The 19,293-nt window shown below is 29.6% G+C and overlaps 7 protein-coding genes across 7 annotated transcripts; 5 read left to right on the forward strand and 2 right to left on the reverse strand.

Moving 5' to 3' along the window:
* The first annotated feature begins 801 nt into the window (after positions 1-801).
* Positions 802-3,082, forward strand: OCT59_010789 (uncharacterized protein). The gene is made up of 5 exons (XM_025316487.2): positions 802-1,369; positions 1,435-1,597; positions 1,673-1,704; positions 1,781-1,830; positions 1,914-3,082. The coding sequence occupies exons 1-5, from the start codon at positions 1,111-1,113 to the stop codon at positions 2,664-2,666; spliced, it is 1,257 nt and encodes a 418-aa protein (XP_025180411.1). The 5' UTR covers positions 802-1,110; the 3' UTR covers positions 2,667-3,082.
* A 69-nt stretch (positions 3,083-3,151) lies between these two features.
* On the forward strand, positions 3,152-4,325 carry OCT59_010790 (uncharacterized protein). The gene has a single exon (XM_025316485.2). It carries the CDS (start codon positions 3,177-3,179, stop codon positions 4,203-4,205), a length of 1,029 nt encoding a protein of 342 aa, XP_025180409.1. The 5' UTR covers positions 3,152-3,176; the 3' UTR covers positions 4,206-4,325.
* Positions 4,149-6,126, reverse strand: OCT59_010791 (uncharacterized protein). The gene is made up of 10 exons (XM_025309239.2): positions 5,987-6,126; positions 5,849-5,913; positions 5,650-5,783; positions 5,508-5,587; positions 5,339-5,418; positions 5,092-5,251; positions 4,933-5,014; positions 4,734-4,860; positions 4,524-4,662; positions 4,149-4,441 (listed from the first exon to the last, which is right to left on the reverse strand). Exons 1-10 carry the CDS (start codon positions 6,094-6,096, stop codon positions 4,351-4,353), a joined length of 1,068 nt encoding a protein of 355 aa, XP_025180408.1. The 5' UTR covers positions 6,097-6,126; the 3' UTR covers positions 4,149-4,350.
* Positions 6,127-6,338: 212 nt separating this feature from the next.
* OCT59_010792 (uncharacterized protein) lies at positions 6,339-7,426 on the forward strand. The gene is made up of 2 exons (XM_025316484.2): positions 6,339-6,445; positions 6,526-7,426. The coding sequence occupies exons 1-2, from the start codon at positions 6,361-6,363 to the stop codon at positions 7,050-7,052; spliced, it is 612 nt and encodes a 203-aa protein (XP_025180407.1). The 5' UTR covers positions 6,339-6,360; the 3' UTR covers positions 7,053-7,426.
* OCT59_010793 (uncharacterized protein) lies at positions 7,097-11,129 on the reverse strand (the record flags this gene model as incomplete). Its single annotated transcript, XM_025310642.2, has 16 exons — positions 7,097-7,556; positions 7,621-7,713; positions 7,782-7,939; positions 8,008-8,434; positions 8,521-8,558; positions 8,638-8,932; positions 9,006-9,101; positions 9,166-9,288; positions 9,363-9,417; positions 9,496-9,750; positions 9,816-9,970; positions 10,042-10,218; positions 10,282-10,455; positions 10,525-10,666; positions 10,751-11,051; positions 11,108-11,129. 16 exons carry the CDS (start codon positions 11,127-11,129, stop codon positions 7,455-7,457), a joined length of 2,613 nt encoding a protein of 870 aa, XP_025180406.1. The 3' UTR covers positions 7,097-7,454.
* Positions 11,130-11,315: 186 nt separating this feature from the next.
* Positions 11,316-14,035, forward strand: OCT59_010794 (uncharacterized protein). Its single transcript, XM_025331911.2, has 8 exons — positions 11,316-11,374; positions 11,445-11,576; positions 11,638-11,690; positions 11,755-12,157; positions 12,230-12,401; positions 12,476-12,669; positions 12,803-12,992; positions 13,075-14,035. The coding sequence occupies exons 1-8, from the start codon at positions 11,340-11,342 to the stop codon at positions 13,624-13,626; spliced, it is 1,731 nt and encodes a 576-aa protein (XP_025180405.1). The 5' UTR covers positions 11,316-11,339; the 3' UTR covers positions 13,627-14,035.
* Positions 14,036-16,104: 2,069 nt separating this feature from the next.
* On the forward strand, positions 16,105-19,115 carry OCT59_010795 (uncharacterized protein; the record flags this gene model as incomplete). The annotated part of the gene is made up of 13 exons (XM_025325608.2): positions 16,105-16,383; positions 16,451-16,581; positions 16,649-16,840; positions 16,915-17,079; positions 17,145-17,359; positions 17,432-17,541; positions 17,612-17,748; positions 17,815-17,890; positions 17,962-18,018; positions 18,086-18,265; positions 18,351-18,443; positions 18,531-18,599; positions 18,683-19,115. 13 exons carry the CDS (start codon positions 16,105-16,107, stop codon positions 18,962-18,964), a joined length of 1,986 nt encoding a protein of 661 aa, XP_025180404.1. The 3' UTR covers positions 18,965-19,115.
* Positions 19,116-19,293: the final 178 nt, after the last annotated feature.

The following is a 19,293-nucleotide window of genomic DNA, read 5'->3' on the forward strand; positions in this document are numbered from 1 at the left end:
ACTTCAAAATTTCCATTGATTTCATTCATCCCACCAAGTCGCCTTGCAGGCTTAACATCAGATGAGCCCACAATTCACCTGATGCCTCAATGGTGCAAGTGCTAGGGTTATCCCTCAGGTCTGTGCATCAGACAAGCTCAGTTTATCTGTGCCATTGTAGCTCGACCTGCAGACTTGAATTATATAGATCCCTATCATACCACTTCTTTCTTTGCATTTCTAAAAAAAAGCCCTTATCTTATAATTATCCAGCAAAGTCGTGCTATATCATATCTTGGTTTTGAGGGTATCAGCTAAAGTCTCAAAAGATATAAAGTAAACTTCTATTTCATTGAAATGTTTCCTCATTGAATTTCTCTAAAAACTCCCGAATATTCCATTTCGTAGGTTTCGATCGAAATATTTGTGCACTCCGTTAATTATACTCTGTAGACAACTCTGTACAGTATAAATTCAAGGAAACGTAATTTTTATGGTTAAATGTTACAATCATTTCCTAAATAAGGCTTTTTTGAACCAATCATATTTCGAATTCGCAAGAATATTTTTACTTTTTTTATACTAGGGCAATTTTAAGTGCTGGTCGGAACGGCGCAAAGCAAATGTAGTATATTCCAAAAATGCTGGATCAATTTTTTTTGAATTTTTCATAGAAATAAATGAGCACATGATTTTTATGACGGAAAAGGTTATGAAAAGCCCGTTTTGTGTAGCTTTAATTCTGTGGTAAATTTAATTAGGTAAAGCAGCGTGAGACATTGAATTTAGTATAAAAAGTAATTTAGAGTAGCATTGTACCATGATACATTGGTTTCATCAAATGTATCATTAGATTTTTGGTAATAGTTATGATAAAAGCTACAAAAACAACGGCGAGAATAAAAAACTCATCTTTTTTAGAGTAGAAATCCAAAAGAAGAGAGTTATACTGAAAAAGTTCCAAAGGTGTTCTTTGGAAAACACTTTTTAACAAATAATTATAGAAGTCCAAGAGACCTCTTTTTCCTTCCTTTTTATTTATATCGATTCTAACCTCCCCAAATCTATTATTTTCCGTTTTATTTTCTTTTAAAAAATAGTCAAAAATACAATATAATAATATATATAAATATGGCCGAATTTCATACAACATTCCTCATCCTCATCCAAGTTCTTATCTCGAAACCTCTTGCATCACTAACACTCCTCTCAATCATAATAATATCGTTAGCTTCTTATTATGCCGCTGACCCTTGGAAAAAACCAGAAGCTCGAGAAAAGGATCAAGAGTCAGGAAATGTAATACATTTAACAGCAAAACATGCGATCGGTTTTGGTGGAATAGCAAGTTTAGGTCTTCTCAGCATGTTCTTGTTTCCGAATGCAATCGGTAAATAAATTTTCGGGTTATGCTAGTGTGTATAATGTGTCTCTAACAATCTTTTATTTTTATAGTATATTTTAGTCTTGTATCTTTTGGGCTTGGTGGGTTTTTTGGATTACAGAGTGTTCTTGTAGCCGTTTCTAGAAAACTCGCCTTGCCACTTTCAGGTGGCTTTTTAGAAACCCTGCTGGCAGGTGGCATAGTGATTTGGTGGGTGCTTATAAGAAATAGCAGGTATGAATCCATATAGAGGCCATTTCAAGTTATCTCGTATGTCAAATTTGTATTAAACTTATTTAATTGTTATAGCGAAGCATGGATATTACAAAATTTTTTAGGAGGTAGAGCGATTTTATGTTGATCATTTGTTTATATGCAAATTCTGGAAATTTAATATTTTTTTGATAAATCATTTAGGTTTCGTAATAGCTTTGATGTTAAAAGTTCTCAAATTACCGGATTTACAGGTAAAAGTTTACCATTTCCATTTTATATTTGCTTTATGCAATATTGCATTTATTTTACTAACAAATATGTAAAATTTTTTTAGATATCATCGATTCTACTTCTTTCCGCTTTTTTTTATGATATATTTTGGGTTTTCATTTCGCCAAATTTCACATCAAATGGCAAATCGGTCATGGAATCCGCAGCAACAGGTTCCGGATTGACAGTGCATGAACAAGTGCCAATGGTATTTAGAATTCCGCTTAGAGATGATCCTTCATATGGATATGCTATGTTAGGATTTGGCGATATTATTTTACCTGGAATGTTTTTAACTTTGTTAAGAGAAGTTGACGTGAGGTTAAAAGCACACTGGATATCTTTAGTGCCTCAAAGCCCAATGCCTCTTAATATACCTACACCTATGGTTATAGTGGATAGTGTTGAAGGAGAAAGAACTGAAATAATTTTTGACGGAGGAGAAGAAAATAATTATTATTTTGAAAATAATAGTTTTGCTTTTAATCATTCAACAAATTGGAGAAAAAATAATTTATGGCATAGATCAGTTTCATCATTACCATCATTATGGACATATCATTTTACGGGGTTAATTGGTTATTTTATTGGGTTAGAAATGACTTTTATTGCAATGTTATTGACACAAATGGGACAACCTGCTTTATTATATCTTGTGCCTTCAATATTGTTACCGGTTCTTTTATTATCTTTAAAAAGAAAAGAATTTTATCTTATATGGTATGGCAGATTTTGGGAAAACGATGATGATGAAAATATGAATTATTTAAGTTTACCTCAACATGACGAGCAACAAGGTCTTATAAGACATGTATGACAATGAATATAAATTGGTTTCTCTTTATTAATATTTACAAAAAAAAAATAATTTTTTAATTAGTTTATTATATAAATATTATAATATTTATTCAATTCTCAATTCTTTTTGAGCAACCAAAATAATTTTAGTTTTTTCAAAAGAATTCTTTTAATGTGTATATTTTTCCTTTTCCCCCTTTTTCTACATATTTATTTTTTTTCCCTTAAATCAATTTTTTGTCATATTTATTACAGTGTAGTTTTCATCATTTATTTATTTGTTTGTTTTTTTCTTTTGCATCATTATTTACAAAAGAATATTGGCAAAAAAAAAAATTTTTAGTAATATATCAATCAATCCGTTAAAAATGTAAAAAAATGTTTTTTTTTTGAATTTAAATAAAACTTCGAACATGACAAAAAAAAGGGGTCCGTGAAAGTTTTTCCGATTGGTTAAATTTAAATATTATATATGTAAAGATGTTCGGAAAATCAATTTCTTTTATCCTTCGTAAAAACGAAAAAGAAAATGGAAGATAATGAAGATAAAGATAATAGAAATAGCAATAATATTAATCAACCGATTCAGTCACCTATTGAGTCAACTAATAAACAATATCAAATAGTAAGTTCCACTATCGTTGCTTCAACATTTGCGCATCGACTTCACGAGGACAGAAATAAGAACAAAAAATACACGGACAACAAATATCGAAAAGGAAATAATAATAATCGCTATAATCATTATAACAATCATTTACAACATAATCCTTCACTAAATTGTCTACAGAAACAACATTATCATCAAGATAACAAAAAAAGATTATTATATCAAGATTCTTTACAACAAAAAACAGAACTTATTTTTAGACCGGATACACCTTTTAATTTAATCGATTTTGTTGGAGGAGTAGATTATACTCCTACAAATGATGATGGAGTAATATTTAATCGTGTCGTAAAATTTTTTAGAGATTTAACTACAAATATTGAACAAGAAAAAAAAATATTGGATTTCAGTTTTTATCTTCAAGAAGACCAAGATCAAAGATTTTATGTTATAATAATTCCATCAGACCCTACACGACACTCACCCTATAAAACATTAAACTGTTTATCATGTGATTCAAATTCAGAAACAAACAGAATTTCAAGATTACCATACCCGACAACAACAAGAGAAGAGGTTTCTGTTCATCATAATTTATGGATAGATGCAAAAGCAAGACCAATGTTTATTATTACGCCAAAACGTCACATAGAACGTTTATCTGAATGTAATGATCAAGAAATCTTTTCAATGTTTTTATTAGCCATGCAAACTATTGAACAAGAAACTCGACTTTCAAATGCTAAGTGGAAAAATGTTAGATTTCTTAGAATGACTTTAAATCATGGTAACGCAAGAAATATTGAACATCTTCATTTAAAAATTAGAATAAGTCATAAGGATCTTAAACATTTTAAAAATTATTGGGATGAAGAAAAAAAGAATAATTTTAAAATTTTAGAAAGTGGTTTATATAAAAGAGATGAAAGATTAACTAAAATTTCTTAAGCATTAATAACTTAAAGAATGATTATAGAGAATCTTAGAATCTTAGAATCTTAACAAATTGTATATTATTATCATTGAACAAGTCATTAACTATAAATCGTATATTTATCACTTATACATTAAAGCGTTTAAATTTTTATGAAAATTATTTGTCTGCTTTCTTCAATGCGTTTTTATAAGCTCCTATGAGTGCTGCTAATTGGATAGTACTATTTCCACCTGTATTAAGATTATGTCTATTTTGTATATATATATAATTAAATACTTTTGTTAACAATTTAAATTCAAAAAAAACAAGATGTTGTAAAAAATACCCACTCAATTGATCGTAGATTTTTAAAGAAATAAGCCAATGCTTCACCAGAAAGGGGGAACTCATAAATTTTAAAATAATTAACCACTTCCGTTATAATATCATTCAAAGACATACTTAAATTTTCCATAAATATCTTAATCTCTATATATAAATGAGAAAAAAGTTAAAGGAAATGATTCATTTAACATATCTAATATCTTTCAATTACCTACTTGAATATGCTGTACTAAATTCATCATTTGCTAGAGAATTCATAATACTTTCCATATCATTTGGATGAGGGTACCCCGTGCAATTGTATATCACAGTTTCATCAATAACATCGCGTGAAGAACATGACTACTCAATCAAAATGAAAATTTTATAAAAAATTAATTTTAATAGAAATAATATAATTGAATTGAAAATTACCTGAAGAATATTTAACACTCTTCGCATATCACCTCCACACAGTTTCAACAGGGCTTGAATTCCATTTTCAGTGATGTTCACACTAAAAAGCAAGAATATAAAGATTGGACTCAGCCAATGCAAAAAAAAACCAAGAAATAATTCGTTTAAATATATTACTTTTCAGCCATTGCAATTTCTTCAATACGTGATCTAATTTGATCTTGTTTCAATGGTCTAAATCTGAATCTTGTACAACGCGATTGCAATGCTGGATTTAATCGTTGAACGTTGTTACAAATAAAACAAAACCGAACATTTTTCGCATAGTCTTCTACAACTTTTTTTTTAGAAAATGAATGAACGAATGAACAAATAAATTAATTGTTTTTATAACGGATGATAAACATAATAAGCTAAAACAAACTCCTTCTCAACGCATTTTGCGCTATGTTCGTCAATCCATCAGCTTCATCCAGAATAACTAATTTAAATTCGCTACCAGTACTTTGGTTAAAAATCATTTAATTTAGAAATTAATCATTATATAAACTGTAAAAACATTTTAAAAAAAAATTTTATTTATTACTTAATACCTAAATAATTTACGTGTAGAAGCAAATCCTTTAATATCCTCTCGAACCATATCTATACCTCTTTCATCAGATGCGTTTAACTTGAAAAAATAATTTAATTAATATTTATTGTAATTTAATAATTTATAATATAGCTACTTACTTCCATAACACTGGCATTCCAGTCTTTACCAAATAATTTTTTGGCGCAAGCTAATATTGTTGAAGTTTTCCCAGTACCAGGAGGACCGTAAAATAGTAAATGAGGAAATTGTCTTTCTTTGATGAATTTATCGACTAAATATAACAAATATTAATGTGAACGTATAATAATTAAATTCGCTATAAATCATACAACTTACGCGTTGAAGTAATATACTCGAGTGATATAAGATCCGATAAAGTATGTGGTCGGTATTTTTCCACCCTAATTTAAATAACGCATTCAAATCAATATATTAATTGCACTTACAGGTAAATATATAACAAATCTAAAATACCATGGTAAGTGCTCTTTGTCGTGTTTTGTCGGAAACGCTTTACCTTTGCCTTTATTTTTAGAAGGTAAAACGGGAAGCGTTTCTTCAGTGTCAATTTCGTTGTCTGACATCTTAATTACGTGAAAAATAATTACGTACGTGAAAAAGAAAGTATGTTTCGATCGGCATTTTCATAGCGTGTCTGCTTGATTATCAGAGTAAATCTAATTGGGCGATAAAAAACTAACTTCGACTAGGTAAAACGTGGTTGACAAATTATATAACTTCCTTTTTTGGGTTAAATCTTACTTTGATTTGTAAGTCTTCTTTTTTATTATATATATATAATTCTGATAGTTCACATTTTCATTTTAACTTGTTCGCAAATTATAAATATGTTGATCTACATAGTCAATACTTTGAAAGTCTTGGCTAATATTTTCCTTTATCTTGTAATAGTGGTTGCTCTTATTGCTTTAGGTATGATTTACCCTAATTCTCGATTTGCTTTAGCGAAATAAATAAATTAATTTGCTGCATTTCTCAAAATTACGAAATAGCATGGATTATTCTTTGGAAATTGATTCTTAATCAAGTTAGCTTTATCCGTGAAATTGCAGGACTTCCAAAACTCAGTAACAACAAACTACCTCAACAACAAACATTACATAGTCCAAAGAAAAGACGTCAATCTTCAGTATCATTATCCACGACGCATAGTAGACAACAATCAATAACTTCAACACATAGTAAACAACAATCAATTTCTTCAACAACATATGGTAGACATTCTACGCCATCACATAATAGACAGCAATCAATTCAACATAATAATATTAATACAAATAATCCAATAATTCATCAAAGAACATTTTCGGCATCAAATCAAGGTGGTGGAAGTGTGTCAATGAGCAGGAGAATTTCTTCTTCAACTAATAAAACTTATCAATCACAGGATGATATAGCTCATAAAAATTATCACCATACAAAGAGCGATAGTAGAACTTCTATCAAAAGTTCTTCAAACAAAATTTTACCTATTGAAAATGATGAAAATTTAAATTTTGAAGAAGGTTATATTTCTTAATTGTTATATTAATAATTTTTATAATAATAGTTAATTTGCGATATAGATGATCAATAAGGTATAATTAGAAAACTTTATTGTTACTAGCACAATTGTAGAATATTTCCATAAAAGCATAGCAATATATTTATATGTAGTAAGGAATGACACTCCTAAAATATTATTCTCCAGAATGTTTTTAGAATAATATAAATTGTATATATTTTTCAGTATATAGGATTTTATAATTATTATTTATTACCTTATTAAGTTAATTAAAATCATGATTTCATCCCAAAATTTCTTTCTCATAGCTATCTTTAAGCTAACAAAAAGGCTTTGCTCTAATTCTTATAAATAATACAAGTAAAATACAAAACCACTAATAATAATTTAAAATGGCTCTTTTATTTTTTAAATATTTTACCAAAAGTCTTGAGGGAATCCACTGAATTCGGCAATATCGTCTACTTTACCTCCTGCTGAAGTATCGTACACAATTCTTAATTTTAACCGAACATTCACCTAACAAATAGACGTAAATTAATTTATTTGATTAATTCTAAATAGAATAATAAACAATATATACCCTTTGTGGGTTAGCAACACGAATTGTTTGCGTTACAATAGCACCGGGTGCAATAGTTGTCGAAGACGGTGGTTGCATTTGTAATCTCTGTGTCTATGATAAAATAAATATATTAGACAAAATTGTTTATGTATATTATATACAAATGATATCATATCTACCTTTGGAACTGCAGCTTGAAATAATAGATTTTGCACATCCGATCCAACTCCAACATTATGGAAAGTAACATTAATGTTAAGAATATTAGGATTATTTTGATCCTTGAAAGGTGAAAGACCGATTTTAAATCCATTTTTATTATATGCTACAAATTGTTCTATAAATAGTGTCTTTATGTTAGATTTATTTAGATTATTATTAAGTGAAGTTGTGAAATTAAGATACCTGGAGCGTTCGTCTCTGTTGGTGGAGATATAGCTGTTGATAGTTTAGTCGAACCCAAATCCATTAGACTATCTAAAGGGTTTACTGTTTGTGTATTTTGAGACGGGGCGATTTGTTTAATAGAAGATAAACCAAGAAGATTCTCATTTGTTGAAGGTAGTGAAGTTGTTATTAAATCATCCAAAGGATTTGCAGATGGCGTGTTTTCTATTAAATTAGGTGAAGTAGTAGTTGTTGGGCCAGTATTGAAAAGACTCATAATATCATCTTTTGGATTTGACCGAGATGGCGTCAAATTATCAGTAGTATCTGATGGTCCACTACCAAAAATAGTTGCTAAAATATCCACTGTATTCTGAGAATTTTCAGAAGCATTAACTTTTTTAACATCAGTTGCGATACTGTCACCATCAAGGTCCAAAAGCGACTGTAGTGTAAGCAACGATTGAATAACTTAATAAAATTGAATATCTAGTAAAATTAATAAAATTTAAAAATAACAATAATACTTACACCACCACCACCACCACCACCAGAAGAAAAATCATCGGCTTTATAAAAAGGTCGAAAAAGGAACAAATTATTAATAAATGCAATTTAAAAGATCAATTATTTATTATGAAAACTTACTTGGACGAGACGTTTCTTCTTTACTCTCTGGTATAGGTATTCTTTCCAAAACAGCTGGACGAATGTTGTCAAATTTAAATAAATTAGTATATTCGATAGCACGTTGCTGAATTTCTACTTCGATGCTAGTATTATATCTTTCAAGTATGGCTTGAATCCTTTGAATGACTGGCGTGGAGGTGAAACGTGATGTTAATTTCATGAGAGCAGTGAGAACGTATTCACGAGTAACTTGATTAGCATACGGTCCGGCCAAAATAGATTCAAAGAGATCGACAACATCCGGTTCAGTAACCTAATCAATAAAATTACTTCAGTTGTAAAAATGCATGTGATTACAAGATATTCAATTTTATAAACGAACCAACCTCTTTTACCAATTCTTCCTCCTCAAAACTACCGCCTTTTATCAATATATCGCCGTATTCACCAATTACCCAAACACTAGCTAATGTCAAGGATTCCTATAAAGTGCAATATTTTATATTAGAAAAATTTCCAATTTTATTGATAAATCATTATTTATACCTGGGAAATATCTGCTTTTAATGCTGCATATAATTTTTGCACAGTATAAGCATTCAAATCCTTTGTTTGGGCAATAAGTCGGATGAAATTCGATAATATCTCTTCGCGTACATAGTTACCTGCCTATTCCCAATTGCATAATATTATAAGAATAGCATATGAAGAAAAGGTAAACTTAAATATAATACTTCACGCACCAACTTCAATACTCTTAAAACTGTGTCAATATGCCATCTTTTATTGGGCGCAAATCTAACAGACAATACAAAAGTATAATTAAGTTTAAAGGATTTAATTGACAAGAATGAGGAATGATTCTATCGTAAGTACCTATCAGCAGCTAAACAAATCTTTGTTGTCATTCCCTGTTTAAATTCATTATCAGCGACTTCCAAAAATGCGAGCAATTCTCGCGTTAATACTCTAACATTAGTCTCATTAATTAACGCAAATGAAAGTTCCAGTGCGCGTCGCCTTATTGAAATATCGCCATCCCTCAAACAATCAAGTATAATATTTCTATGACGTTGAACAGCATTTGTGTCTATTGATACTGTTTTATTTAGTGTTGTGAGTGCAACATATCTATAAATGGTATTACAAATTAGTTAAATCGATTTAAAATCAAATCATCTAATTGAAGTAAATACCTGATATTGTTATCTCTATTTGTTAAAAACTTGCCCAAAATATTTATAGCTAGCACACGAAGACCACTTTCTGATTGGATCTCCATGATTGTTAATACAGTTTCATACAAAATCGAATTTCCAACATTTTTTGACGATTCAGTATTCGTAGCCACCTTGAAGAGAAAATTTTTATTGATCTTCGCAATAGCAATTACTAAAAATAACATATTTTTTCTTTACTAACTTGAGCCAGGATATCATTCATTGCCTCACTTGCTTCAGCATCACCTTTACCCAAAATTCTCATCAACCTTAATATTTTGACCTGTAAAAATGGATCAGTGACACCAGTTACATCATGTTCCGGCGAGAATCCAGCAGAAACCAAGCTTTTCAAGTGACGAACTAACAATGGAACCGCCTATTATATATTCGTTAGTTTAATTTTCAAACATTTTCAATACCATTATCGAAATGTAATAACCTTTCGAAATGTAACCAATGTATCCGGATTTCTATGGCACATTTCAGTAATAAGAGTTGTTGCTGTAAGCAAAACTCCATGATTTCTGTCACTCAATAAGGATTTTGCTTTAGACAAGAAATTTTCTTGAAGTTCAGGAACTTTACGAATTATACGCATTGCGCATAATGCCGCCTTTTATATTATAAAGCAAGTTAATATCAGATCGAATAATATAAAAAGTAGCAGATTATCATAAAATACCTTCTTCCTAATATAAACATTTGAACTACCTAAGAGTTTTTCAACTTCTGCACATAAATCACGTGCCATCTCGGGAGAAGATATATTACCCAATGTACACAATGCTAAACCTACGATGTACATATTAGAGTGATTCATATCACTGTATTCGTAAAAACAATTTCGCGTTCAAGGAACAATATCTTATGATCATAGTCGATTTAGAGACTTTTTTCAAAAAGGATACTTTTTTAAAGAATTCGTTACCAAGGTTAACACTTCTTGGTTTTCATCCAACAAAAGCATGATTCCCAAGTATCCTAATCTCTTATCAGCAAATCTATTTGATGCTACTAATTTTAAGCATTCTATTTGACCAAAATGTGCTGGATAACCCAACATGTGAATATATAATAATTTAGCCACGTTAGAATGTCGAGCATCATTATTTTCTTCCTTGAAGCTAGTACGAATAGCTGCAGACTCTTTCTGGATTACCGCTCTTTCGTCAGCGGCAGTTTTACAAGCACGAATCGCTTTTATAAGATCTATGAAAAGTAATTAGAAACTTATTAAATACAGGGCAATAAGTCATTTCATTTACCTTTAAGTCGATAATATGGCATTTTAGTTATTTTTCGACCAAGATGAACGTGGCTTTTTTCAGTTTATAAAAAAAAATTCGGATCTTGAAATATGGCCGTTCATAATTGTATAATTTCATGGCCGAAATTTGGACTAATTCCAGTAGCCAAGATAATATCACGTGATTTAATCAAATTATACATATATGCTCGCCAATTGTTTAGCTTGTTTGATCTTAAATTTTCTCAAGCATGAGTAATATATATATTCAAGAACCACATACAAAGTAATTTTCATACAACAAATTATCACTAATTTGTTTTTCCAACATATATTTATTTTATTTAAATTTTTAGCGGTAAGGTCATTCTTCACACTACATCGGGAGATATCGCTATAGAACTTTTCTCGAAAGAAGCACCGAAAGCCTGTCGGAATTTTGTGCAGCTTGCATTAGAGAGTTACTTCGATAACACCATTTTTCACAGGTATGCCCTCAGCTCCTAATTTTGAATTTTAAGTTGATTTACACTATCTTGAATTCTTTAGAGTTGTCCCCGGTTTCATTATACAAGGCGGAGATCCAACTGGAACTGGACATGGTAACATTCAACATCAATAAACAAATTTATTATGCAGTTAATTTAATACCTTATTAATTATTAGGGGGTGAATCAATATACGGAGGTCCATTTGTTGACGAATTTCATACGAGGCTACGTTTTGTACGGCGTGGGCTTGTGGCGATGGCCAACGCTGGAAAAAATGACAATCGTAGTCAATTTTTCATTACGTTAGATAGAACCGATGAATTACAAAATATGCATACGATTTTTGGGAAAGTAGTTGGTGAAACTTTATTTAACGTGTTGAAAATTGGAGAACTCGAAATTGACGAGAATGAACGACCACTTTATCCGCCTAAAATAACTTCTACTGAGGTGGTTTGGAATCCTTTCGATGACATTATCCCTCGAATTACAGTTGCAGAAAAACTTGCCCAAGAAGCGGCTGCTGCCGCGATTGCTCAAAGAGAAGAAGAACAACCTCGGAAAAAGAAACTCAAAAAGTAAATAAATAATTTGAACGTAGCACGTACCTTGTTACTTTATTCAATGTTTTCTTCTTACCTAAAACATAGAAACGTTGCGTTGTTATCATTTGGGGATGAAGCGAGTGAATTTGAAGACAATCAGAATTTAAAAATAAAGAGCAGTCATGACTTAGTGGAAAATGATCCAAGGTTAAGTAAGGAAGTTTCTGTCAAGGAGTTTGAAATACAGAAAAGTGACCACTCAACTGAAGTAGGGAATGTAAGAAAATTAAAGTATATATTTAATTATGTTTTAACAAATTCTAAGATTAAATGTAAATTTTATAATATTAGGCTAACGTTGAACAATCGAAATTACAAGACAAAATGCATAATAATATCAACAAAAAGAATAAAAGTGATGATGACTTAGATGATAATGCTGACACTGCAGAAGAATTCGACCGAAAAATGAAGGAAAATATTAGACAGCAACAAGAATCGATGAAATTAAAGAAAGAAAGTAAATCGGCCCAATTATCTAAATCGTCGGTTGATTTTTTTAAAATTTTTATTCATAAATTCAATGATATTAATAATTCACAAATAATATAATCCAAATAATATATCAAAGATGAAAAGTTTTTCCTAATAATAAGTTTGGTTGTTTATGCCTTATAGGGAAACTATACGACAAGAAATTGAGCAAGTTAAACAAGACATTAAAAAATTGAATCGATCACGTGATGAAGAAGAGGATGAGCGTGCCAAAAAGAAAGCGAAGAAGTCTTTTGTGCAACTTGAAAGACAAAAATATTTATCTTCTGGCAAAGCAGCTTCTGGTAAAAGGAAAAAAGGGTCAGAAGCTGATGTAAGATCAATATTTTATATGAAAATTTTCCCATTAATTTTTTTTCTAAAAAAAAAAAATAATGTTTAATTAATAAATTTAGACGTTGGAAAAATTGAAATCTTTTCTAACAAAAATTGAAGCTGCGGTTCCATCTGAGACTGAGCCACCATTAAAAACTGAAGAAGATGCAGAGCCTTGTCTTCTTCACTCGGTACCAAATTGCTTATCATGCCGAGATACATTTGGAGAATCAAAAACTGATGAAACAGATGAGGGATGGTTAGCACATCGTCTTGTGTTTGAAAAAGATCATAAGGGTAAAGATTTGATGCAAAGAAGAGATGATCCGAATGATTATGTGGTTATCGATCCACTAGCACGTAAAAAGCAAGCCGTAGAAGAAGAAAAAGAGAAGAAGGCTCAAAAAGGTGGAATAAGTGAAGTATTCACAAAAGATAGGCATATAGATCGTGAAAGACATTCAGAACGTTATAGAGACAGCCATCGTGATTTAAATAGAGATCGAGGTAGAGGTAGAGATCGAGATAGAGATCGGGACAGAGATTGGGACAGAGATCGAGACAGAGATCGAGACAGAGATCGATACGCGTCTAGAGATTACGATAGGGAAAAATCACGGAGGAGATTGTGATTATAACTTCCATTAATGAATTAATGATTAACTATGCCAATTGGAATAAATGATGATGAATTTACAAAATACTAACATAAATTAAATGGTATTATACTTATTATGAATTTTACTAATATTAATAACATTAATTCGTGATCCACGAGTCAACTACAAAGGATCTGCAGAAAATGGGAGTCTGGCGTGGCGTCAAATAAAAATAAAAAATTATGTGAGAATTTATTTTAAAAAACTAAAATATGTTAGTATTGAATGGGTTCACATAAAGAGCATCACGAATTAAAGAATTATTTAAGAACTATCAGAACTTCATAGCTCCGCATAAGCTGAGCTGGTCACAGCTGGTCACGAACCAGCTTATATATATAAATATATTAAATAAATAAATGCAATTGTTACTATTTTAGACATTATTTTTATTCTATTTTTGGGTTTTGTTTTTTATCGCACCTGCTGACCTGCGTTATGTCGCACCCCTATAATATGTTACATATAAAAGTCAAAAATGATTTTAGAAAACATGTAGAGCGGTCAAAAATTAAGGTCTCACGCCAGGATTTTTTATAAAAATGGGAAATCTTTAACGAAGTCACGTGATCAAATGATCGACATAATTAATATATAAAATTACCAAAAAGGGGGGACCGTTAAAGCAGGTAGAATCACGTGACTTTCGAAATTTTTCTTTTTTTTAAATAAAACTCTTTATTATATATAAAACCTTCCAAATAAACATATATTAAGTGCATTTTGACCTGTTCTGCAAGTTTACTTAGAGCACAAAATGAGGTTTAGAACACCGTTTTCGATTTATTCAACTTTTTCAATTTCGTTAAAATTGATCTATCCTTTTTTGGGTATGATCAGCAAAATTCGTTTGCTCATATGTAAAGTCAAAAACATTGTTCTTTTTCCACCTTTTCTCCCTAAGTAAACTTGTGGAGCAGGCCGAAATACACTTATTTAATGATTTTCAAGTTCACTTTAATTTTAGTTTATAAAAAATTTATCAAATCATAATAATTTTAAATCACGTGATTCTACCCCGCTTTAACGGGCCCCAAAAAAGGAAGATGCGACATATCGCAGGTGAGAAAAAAAACATTATATGGACGAGGGGTGTACATAAGTTACCACTTAACCCCCAGCATACCGTAGAGTCGCCCCGCCCTTTATTTACTAAAAAGGCTTAGCCTGTCTATCGAGAAAGACAATCAAAAGAAGAATCCAAATTAAAAAAAAAAGAAAAGAATTATTCGAATTATAAAATCAAGAATCCACAAAAATATAGGACATCCAACCACCAGCGTGGAGGTAACATAGACGATTCAACATGGAGTGAAGTGTCTTTGATGTGGCATCTGTGGTCATGTTCGTTATGTTAGGATTAGTTTGTGTGCGCGTTCGTTTTGTTTGTAATAATTTTTTCGTGATATGCTTGCTTTTTTCCCAGTCTTTAAAAGCGTCATTATGAATTTGCCAAAGTATTTGGTTAAGCTAAATGTAATTGAAGTCTTAAAATTAATGATCACTATTTGTTGTGTAGCGAACTTTTTGATATATGAAAAAATAAAGTCAGTGCGGGATTGAAGGATTAATTGATGGAGAATCAGATATAAAGGCTCGTTCGTATTTGTCAAATTGCATAACGGAGGATTGGGATATTTGGATAAAGTTTGGGATAATGTTTTTGTAAGATATCCTCACTTGGCTGTTTGATCTATATCCGAATTACGGAAGTGTCTAAAAATAGGCTGTTTGTGTAAGAAGAAATTCGAAGTAGTGAATTCTTCGGTAATGTTTTCCTAATATCTCGATTAATAGGGCCGATATTGTCCTATATGGGTGTCATTAAAGCATCTAGGATTATTTTAGGTGATATGTAAATTAGGGTAGGTGTAAAAAAGTGGCAGCAATGTGAATGTTCTCAAATCTAAATCGTTTATCCGGTGATATTTAGCATCACATTGTCACGTGATATCCGCGTCCGCATTTTTTTATGAGAAACTTAACCTAGATCGGGGTTTAGACTTCTTATCCTAGACTTGGGGGTCTAGGGAGCTTTGATAATTAATTCCATAATCAGTAAATATATAAATTCTGAATTAAAATTGTAAAATCTATTAATTATATTATATCGTTACTAATACCCAACTGTAAATTACTATAACATCATTGCCGATCATTGCTGATCATTTCGTCATTTTTAAGTTTTTGAAGGCCATTATCGATCAATTTTTCTTTTTTGAAAATATTTTAAATCATGCACTTTAATTTTTTTTGCTTAATTTCAATTTTCCCTTCAACAATGAGATTCGATTTTGATTCGATTATCCCTATGAGAGTCCAGACCTCTTAATTTGATAATCTATCATTACACGTGATTAGAATCAATAAATTATTATTTAAAAAAAAATTAATTGTAAATAAATAGAAAATAACATTATTTAGTGATTTAATTATTTTAGAAATGGAAATATGGCTGAACAAACTACTTCAAGACGTTCATCAACAATAAAATCACCAACAACTCCACCTCTACAGGAGGATAATCCAATTTCACAAAAAGTTTCAAAAATTTTACTTAACCCAATAGATGATGTGAAAACAAAGATAGCATTAGAAGCTTTATCAGAATTCTATTCTAATAATAATAATAATTCTTTAATTATTCGTAGAAATTTAAGAGGAAATATTGAACAAAAAGCAATTGAAGCTAATAGAAATTTTTTAGAAATCTTTGGTAAAATTACAGAGGTAAATAAAGATGTATAATACTATGGTCTTAAATGTTTTTTTTAAAAAAAATTTTATCTTTTTTTAGCAATTAGCAGTAATTGAATCAGAAGTTAAATCTATGAATACTTTTTGTAATGAAATTGAAAAAAGTTTAGAATCTGCTAATAGACAAATTGCTGTATTATTAGAACAAAGTGATAGTTTGAAATCTCAAAGGTTAGTTAATAAATATCCTTATTTTTTATTATTTATGATTATAATAGTTTTTTTTTTTGATTATTAGGGAAACATGTAAAACGAGGAAAATTTTAATAGATGCTTTTTTAAAAAGATTTACTCTTTCTGAAAAAGAAGTTACTGTAATAACATCACCTAATTCTATAATAGGACAAGAATTTTTTGATGCTTTGAAACATTTACAACAAATTCATGGGGATTGTGATACACTTTTAATAACTGAAAATCAAAGAGCTGGGTAAATAAATTATCTTTAGTTATTTAAATATTTATTTATTCAAGTTATATTTAATCTTTGTTTAAAAAAAATAGGCTGGAAATTATGGAAAGAATGAATTCTTATCAAGAAGTAGCATTTGATAAATTGTATAGATGGACACAAACTGAAACTAGAACCTTAGGTCAAGAGTCATTAGAAGTACCAATTACCATGAGACAGGCTTTAAAGGCTTTAAAACAACGGCCTGTTCTATTTCAGTATGTAGTGGATAGTTCATTGATCCTTTAAAATGAGTTATTAATTTTATCCATTCATTAATCAGGTCTTGTTTAGAAGAACTTGTTCATATCCGAAGAAATGCTGTTTCTAGAGCATTTATGGATGCCTTAGTAAGAGGAGGACAGGGAGGAACTCCCAAACCTATTGAAATACATTCGCATGATCCATTACGTTATGTGGGCGATATGTTGGCATGGGTACATCAAGCTGTTGCCGGTGAAAAAGAATTTTTGGAAAGTTTATTTGAACCAGAACCAAGTAAGCTTTTATTTTTCAAAAAATAATTAATTATTATTTTCGTTACTAAAATTTAAAAGTATTTTTATTTAGATTCAAATAATGAATTTATTCAAGAAGAAGTTATAGCAAGAGAGAGTGATGATATTATTATACAAGATTTGTTGGATCGAGATCTTGATGGAACTTGTCGTCCACTTATGGTAAGTTCTCTTATTTACAATGAAATAGTCTTTTGATCAAATGTTTAATAGAATTTCTTTTATAATATAGACACGTGTTGAGCAAGTTATTGGGTCTCAAATTGGAGCTATAACAGGATATAGAATTTTGAATTTAATTCAATTTTATAAAATTACAATTGCAAGAATTTTAGGACCTAATGCAAATTTATCTAACACTCTTGAAGAGTAAGAAGAAACTTAATATCTTTTATCATTAATTAATTGATAATTAATTGATTAACCTCTTTGTAGTATTACAGAAATTGCATCCAGGGTGTTTTTTAATATTCTAAATGCTCAAGCTGAACAGTTATTAAGATATATTCAAGTAATTATATAATTTTAAATTTAAAAATAATTTTTTTTATACTTACGTACAATTATTCATTTTAACTTTAGACGCCAAGTTCTGATTTATCTCCACCGCCAGCAGTAAAGGAAGTTGTATTGCAACTGGTAAATTAATTAATTTATCAAGATTATTTGATATGTTTAGCTCTAATTGTAAATAAAATTCCTGTAGAAAGCTATTATGGCATCATATGAGACTTCATTAATTACAGCATCAGAAAAGGAGAAAGATTTTAAATCAATATTAGATGCAATATTAGATCCTTTATTTCAAATGTGTGAATTAGGTGCAAAAGATTTAACTAAATTTAATCAAGCGATTTATATGGTTAATTGTCTCCATTATGTTCAGGTAAGTGTATAAACATATAAAATTTATTTGTCTATTCATGTATTTTTTTCTTTTTAGGAAAGTTTTTCTTTTCTTTTTTTTTTAGTCTGCTTTAACTTTATATGCTTTTACTCATGGACGAGTTATGGATATTGAAAGAAGAATTGAAGAAAATTTGGAAATATTAGTTGATGAACAGGTTTGAAAATTTAATTAAAAAAAAAAAAATTTTATTATACTAATTTTATTATACTAATTTTTGGAAAATAATATTCCGTTACTTTAGTATGCAAATTTATTAAGACAATCTGGATTAAAACCTATTGTTCAAGCAATTGAAACAAAAGATGAAAAAGTATGTAATGAATTTTAAAAATTACTTCTGGATTTAATATTTTTATTTTAAAATTCTAATATATGCTAATTATCTTTTTAAAGACACCATTATCATTAGTACATAATATGAATGCAAAATCATTAGCAAATATAATGGCAAAGTTAGATTCATTTTTATCATTATCAGATAGTGATACATTTAAATTACAAGGTCACCCAAAGCCATTAGTTAAAAAAGTTAATCAAAGAGTAAGTAAATTGTTTATTGAAGCTTATAGAAAAGTTAATGATGCTATAAAAGATCCAAAAAATCGGTATGAATTTCCCAATACTATTTTAGTTAGAACTGTTGATGAAATTGAAAATATTTTATTGATTGATTAATACATAATATGATGATAAAGCGGTGTTTAATTAGCAAGATACCAGGATAAATGTAACTGGACTATGTTTTTTATGTGGAATCTTAATAGGTATAATAAGTATACCTTGGAATTTTGACTAGTAATAATATATGACTTACTTTGATTAATGGTAAAAAGAACGAAGATTCTTCAATTGATGAAAAAAAATCAATTATTTAATACTTTATTGGATGAATTAACTGATGCAGTTCTAAGAAATTTTTTTAAGCTTTTAAAAAAAAGTATTAAGTAATGTACAGTTGTCACTCAAATTCGAATTTTAATTTCATTTCGAATTATTACAATATC

This window comes from Rhizophagus irregularis, chromosome 19 (genome assembly GCF_026210795.1).
Source record: "Rhizophagus irregularis chromosome 19, complete sequence".
In the NCBI taxonomy this organism is placed as follows: Eukaryota; Fungi; Glomeromycota; class Glomeromycetes; order Glomerales; family Glomeraceae; genus Rhizophagus; species Rhizophagus irregularis.

Coding starts and splice junctions, on each gene's coding strand:
- OCT59_010789 (XM_025316487.2), top strand. CDS start 1,111: ATGGCCGAATTTCATACAACATTCCTCATCCTCATCCAAGTTCTTATC. Junction 1,705..1,780: donor ATTACAAAATTTTTTAGGAG/GTAGAGCGATTT, acceptor TAAATCATTTAG/GTTTCGTAATAGCTTTGATG. Junction 1,831..1,913: donor TCAAATTACCGGATTTACAG/GTAAAAGTTTAC, acceptor AAATTTTTTTAG/ATATCATCGATTCTACTTCT.
- OCT59_010790 (XM_025316485.2), top strand. CDS start 3,177: ATGGAAGATAATGAAGATAAAGATAATAGAAATAGCAATAATATTAAT.
- OCT59_010791 (XM_025309239.2), bottom strand. CDS start 6,096: ATGTCAGACAACGAAATTGACACTGAAGAAACGCTTCCCGTTTTACCT. Junction 5,784..5,848: donor CGAGTATATTACTTCAACGC/GTAAGTTGTATG, acceptor TGTTATATTTAG/TCGATAAATTCATCAAAGAA. Junction 4,442..4,523: donor AAAAATCTACGATCAATTGA/GTGGGTATTTTT, acceptor TATACAAAATAG/ACATAATCTTAATACAGGTG.
- OCT59_010792 (XM_025316484.2), top strand. CDS start 6,361: ATGTTGATCTACATAGTCAATACTTTGAAAGTCTTGGCTAATATTTTC. Junction 6,446..6,525: donor GGTTGCTCTTATTGCTTTAG/GTATGATTTACC, acceptor ATTACGAAATAG/CATGGATTATTCTTTGGAAA.
- OCT59_010794 (XM_025331911.2), top strand. CDS start 11,340: ATGAGTAATATATATATTCAAGAACCACATACAAA. Junction 12,402..12,475: donor ACTCAACTGAAGTAGGGAAT/GTAAGAAAATTA, acceptor TTATAATATTAG/GCTAACGTTGAACAATCGAA. Junction 12,670..12,802: donor TCGGCCCAATTATCTAAATC/GTCGGTTGATTT, acceptor TATGCCTTATAG/GGAAACTATACGACAAGAAA.